Raw genomic sequence first — 5399 nt, 5'->3', positions numbered from 1 at the left:
TCCATGAAGATCTCAAGGTAGTTTTCCACCATGTCCGCGAAAATAGCCATCATACACTGTTGAAAAGTCGTCGGTGAATTGCATAAACAAAAAGGCATCTGTTGAAAGCAAACGTACCATATGGACATGTAAAGTGATTTTCTCTTGATCGTCCGGATCAATAAGAATTTGGTGTACCCTGAGTACCCATCAAGAAAATAATAGAAAGCACGGCCGGCCAACCTATCAACATTTGATCCGTGAAAGGAAGAGGAAACTGATCATTTCTTGTGACTTTGTTGAGCTTATGATAATCCATACAAACTCTCTAACAGGTGACCGTTCCTGTAGGAATAAACTCATTCTTATCATTGGTAACAACCGTCATGCCCCCCTTCTTTAGGATACATCAAACTGAATAAGTCCATGAACTATCAGAAATGCGGTAGACAACCCTGTCATCCAACCACTAGATAATCGCCTTTTTGACCACCTCTTGCATAGCTTCACTGAGTCTTCTTTGACGCTCAATAGACGGTTTGGCACCATCCTCCAACTTGATCTTATGCATGCAAAATGCGGGGCTTATACCCCAAATGTCGGCTAAAGTCCACCCAATATCTTTCTTCCTCTTTTGCAACACCGCCAATATGGAATCAACCTGCACGTTAGTCAAACAAGAGGAAAGAGTAATCGGTAAAGTAGAACAAGGGCCAAGAAATTCATACTGAAGGTGCGGTGGCAATGGTTTTAACTCCAAAGTACGTGGCTTTTCAATAGAAGGCTTTGTAGGAGGAGTCTTCCTATTCTCAAGATCCAAAGATAACTTTCGGGGTGCATAGTTGTAAGACCCCATTCCTTACAAAGAGTTAACGCATTCGATGAAACCATACATCTCATCATCATCAACATTGAGCAAAACGGCTTCCGATATATCACCAACATTGATTGTAGCACTTGTGTCATCAATAATGATATCGGTCACCAAGTCCACAAAAGAACACACTTCATTGCTAATGGTTGATGCATAGACTTGCACACATGGAATACCACTTGCTCATCACCAACCCGGAAAGTGATTTCTCTGGCTTCCACATCACAAAGGGCCTTACCCGTGGCAAGGAAAGGCCTCCCAATAATGATAGGCACTTCATAATCAACCTCACAATCTAGAATCACAAAGTCCGTTGGAAGGATAAACTTATCAACTCGAACCAAGACATCCTCAATCAATCCCAATGGACTCTTTATGGTACGATCTGCCATTTGCAACCTCATAAATATGGGTCTTGGTTTCCCAATCCCCAAAGTTTTGAACATCGAGTAGGGCATAAAATTGATACTCGCCCCAAGATCACAAAGAGATTGAGCAAAATTGGCACTTTCAATAGTACAAGGAATCGTGAAAGCACTGGGATCCTCCAACTTAGGAGCCATGGAATGAACAATTGCACTCACTTGGTGATTGACCTTGACAGTTTCAAAATTCATCGACCTCTTCTTAGTTACAAGATCTTTAATAAACTTGGCATAACATGGCATTTGTTCTAAAGCTTCTACCAGTGGCACATTGATGGAGATACCTTTCGTCATTGAATAAACTTCTTGAATTGATTTTTACCATTTTTCTTAGCAAGTCTTTGAGGATAAGGAGGTGGGGGATTTGGCACGGGTACCTTTGCCCTTTGCACTACCAGTTTCGGTATATCTATAATGTGTTCCCTAGACCGGTTCACCTCTTCTTGGGTCTCCTCCACACTATCATCAATATCAATCCGAACCTCATCAAGTACTTGAACATCATTGCATGGGATTTCCTCCTCTTGTATCACTAGGTCATCATCCACAAGTTACCTTTCATTTGAGGTGGGTGCATTCCCGCCTCTTCCACTTTTTGTGATAACCTCTATAGCATGTACCATGTTATTACCACCCTTTGGGTTTACTACGTTGTCACTTGGTAATACACTCTTAGGATGAGTATTAAGATCTTTAGATATTTGCCCCATTTGAACTTCAAGATTACGGATTGGTGTGGTATGTGCGCTAAGTTGGGCATTCGAATCCATAATCTTCTCCATCATTTGATTGAAAATGTTCTCAATACGGTCCATTTCATTGTTTAAAGAACTTGAACCATGTAAAGGATAAGGAGGTGGGTTGCTTGGTTGTTGGTACATTGGGGACCTTTGAAAACCCGAACCTCGATTTGCGTGATTATTATTGTTTCCCCAATTTCCTTGATTGTTTCCTCCTCAATTCCTTTGGTTATTGTTGGTGTTATGCCAATTCCTGGGTTGTTTGAACCCTAATTGCCTTGGTTATGTTGAGAACGCCATTGATTTTGATTGGAGCCTTGAAAATTGCTTTGTTGCCCTTGGTAATTGTTCACAAATTGTACCTCTTCTTCTTGCTCTTGATAAGAGTCATCTTTGTCATAGATACCATCATCTTGTGCATAATTCTCCACTCGGGATTGAAATTATGCACCTGTAGTCCTCATCTTATTGGCCAAGACATTTACTCCCTCCATAGCCTGAACTTGCTTAGGAACTTGTGTTTGATGAAGTTGGGCCCTAGAAATTTGAGTCGTGGCTATGATCAATTTAGCAATAGCTTACCCATGGTCTTGCAACTCATTATAAATATGGATCATGTTGGGATCACCTTGGGTAACATTAGCTCGGGATTTCCAAGCCGAAGAAGTTTCCGCCATCTCATCAAAAATCTCACATGCTTCTGCATAAGATGTTGTCATAAACTTTCCTCAGGCAAATTGATTGCCCACACATTGGTTCATAGTATTAATATCGCGGTAGAAAGTTTGTTGGATCATGTTGTCGGTCATATCATTGTTCGGACACTCCTTCACTATTGTCCGATATCACTCCCATATCTCATGCAAAGGTTCATTGGGCTATTGCTTGAAAGCAAATATTTCATCCCGTAGAGTAGCCATGTGCCCGGGAAAGAAAAACTTTGAAATAAACTTCGCCGCCAATTCATCCCAAGTATGGATAGAATGATTAGGCAAGCATTCCAAACAATCCAAATCTTTACCCCTTAGTGAGAAGGAAAAAATTCTTAATCGCAAAAAATCTTCTGAAACATTTGTTTGTTTGCTCCCCCAATACGTATACACAAAACTGTTCAAATGCTTGTAAGCATTTTGACTCGGCGCCCCGGTGAAATAACTTCGTTTCTAAAGTAAGGTGAGCATCACCTTGGTAATTTGGAAGTTTTCCGCCCTAATGCGAGGGGGGGACTATGGCACTTGCATAACCTTTATTGGGCAAAATCTTATGTTGTACCGCTTATAGTTGTGGTGGTGGAGGCGGGGGAGGTAGAGACACATTGTCATATTGACCAAGGCCTCAACGGTTCTATTGTGGCGCTTGAGGCATTTCATCAAGTTGCTCCACTTTGCCATCCACCTCTCCCAATGGCAAGTTTCCAAGTTCGTTGTTCACCATTTGGAACCTACGATCACTTTAACAAATTAGAGTCATGAAAGTAAAAGAAGATATTTCAAGAAACAATCTCAAGTATATAGCTAACACTATAACACTCCCCGACAACGGTGCCAAAAATTGATGACATCCAATTCACACCCGATTAACGAGTATACAATGATCGTTGCAATTATAAAACCCAACGCAAGTCGGGGTCGAATCCACAAGGAGTTTAGATTGATGCTAAGGTAAACACTTAAGAAAAGAACTTGAAATAACTAGATTTAACTTTCAAACAACTGTGGAAAATTGTTATCTAAATTGAATTCTAAGAGATTGAGTTCACTAGTAAGCAAATAGTGAATGAAATATTTTTGGTGTTTTTATCAAGGGAAAAGCCTAGGGATGTAACCTTCACCTAGGTGTAAATCTAATGGGTAGAGTAAGTCTATGCTTGTTTGATAGATCGGGGTGTGTTATGACTCTTAATGCTCAAGTACCTACTCAATACCTCTCGGTCAAAGAGTCATTATACCCATATTGGATTTCTCAAGACCAAATGGGTAGCAATCTAAACAATTGATATGAGTCCAAGTGGGATTATCCCTATCTCTAGTTCAAATCCTTTAATTAAACTAATCAAAACATCAACTAGTTCAATTTCTTGTTAGCCAAGCTTTCCTAGACTAAGTTCCTCTTTCTCAAGTAAGAACTAAGTCACATAGGCATGAATTAATATTTGCAACCACTAACTCTAGACATAAAGCATAAACAAAGCTAAATAACATACACCCAATCAATAATAAGCATTAATATTAGATACCTATAAGTTTTACATACTAGGGTTGGGTCACAACCCTAGATAAAATCTAGCTACTCATAATCAAAGACATGGAAAATTGAAAAGAAGAAGTAATTGAAGACATAAAACTAAAATTAAAAGGTAAAATTAACGGGTCTTCTCTAATTATGGTCACAAATTTCCCAAAATAGCTAAGTCTAACCGCTTCAAGCTGCTACAGTACAAATGTTGCCCCAAAAGGTGGTTCTCATCTATTTATAGTGCTCTAAAATTCGCTAACAAAAATGCCCTTCGGGAGGTTCTGCGGCCACATAATTTAGCTACAGTCTGCACTTTCATCTGATGCTCTTGCAGTACGAGAGATTCTGCGGCCGCACAATAACTTATGCGGCCGCACAATTTGGTATGCGGGTTGCACTACTAGTAAAATCCTCTGAAGCTTCAGGGTATAGTCTATGGCTGCACTTCATTCTCTGCGGGACGCATCTGTATTTGCGGCTGCAGATTAAGTTCTGCGGACCGCACAAATCTTTGTGTTTCTCCTCTTTGATTATTTGAGCTGGGATATCTCCTTTTTGAGTTGGATTTATTTACTTATCTCACATAATCCAACATGCCTGCAATTCACACATTTTCATTAGATTCGGAAACAAAAATCACTACTTTCAAACTAAGAACTAAAGCAAGAAGGTACTAATATCTGGTTAAAATCTGCACTTATCACAACAGAATTGAGAAATTGTGGGCTTAAAGCCTAGTTTTAATTGGATATTAAAATTTTAGCATGTTATGAGTTAATAAGCTTGAGTTTATGCTTGTTGCTTTCAATTATAGATCGATACTGCTTGAAGGAAGCGAGATGTTAAGTTGAAACTAGAACATCCTATTAGGGTGAGTTGAGGTTTCTTTCCTAAGTCAAGGGCCAGATTAGAAGGTGCATAATAAATTGCTTATTTGCTTGGCTTACTTTTCAGAATAAATCATATATATATATATATATATATATATATATATATATATATATATATATATATATATATAAATGAAAACCTGCATGACATAAAATGATTAGATTATATGACTTTTTGCAATTATTTGCTTATATGCAACTATCTGTTTATATGGAATTGCTTGTATTTTCTCAGACATTCAGTTTATATTTAGAT

At 38.7% G+C, this 5399-nt stretch overlaps 1 protein-coding gene across 1 annotated transcript; it reads right to left on the bottom strand.

The window, feature by feature from the left end:
- Positions 1-960: 960 nt before the first annotated feature.
- LOC138895736 (uncharacterized) lies at positions 961-1572 on the bottom strand. Its single transcript, XM_070180461.1, has one exon. The coding sequence runs from the start codon at positions 1570-1572 to the stop codon at positions 961-963; it is 612 nt and encodes a 203-aa protein (XP_070036562.1).
- Positions 1573-5399: the final 3827 nt, after the last annotated feature.

The sequence above is a fragment of the Nicotiana tomentosiformis genome, chromosome 7 (assembly GCF_000390325.3).
Source record: "Nicotiana tomentosiformis chromosome 7, ASM39032v3, whole genome shotgun sequence".
NCBI classification, from domain to species: Eukaryota; Viridiplantae; Streptophyta; class Magnoliopsida; order Solanales; family Solanaceae; genus Nicotiana; species Nicotiana tomentosiformis.
The sequence above is the reverse complement of the archived record's forward strand: the minus strand, read 5'-3'. Positions and strand labels throughout refer to the sequence as shown.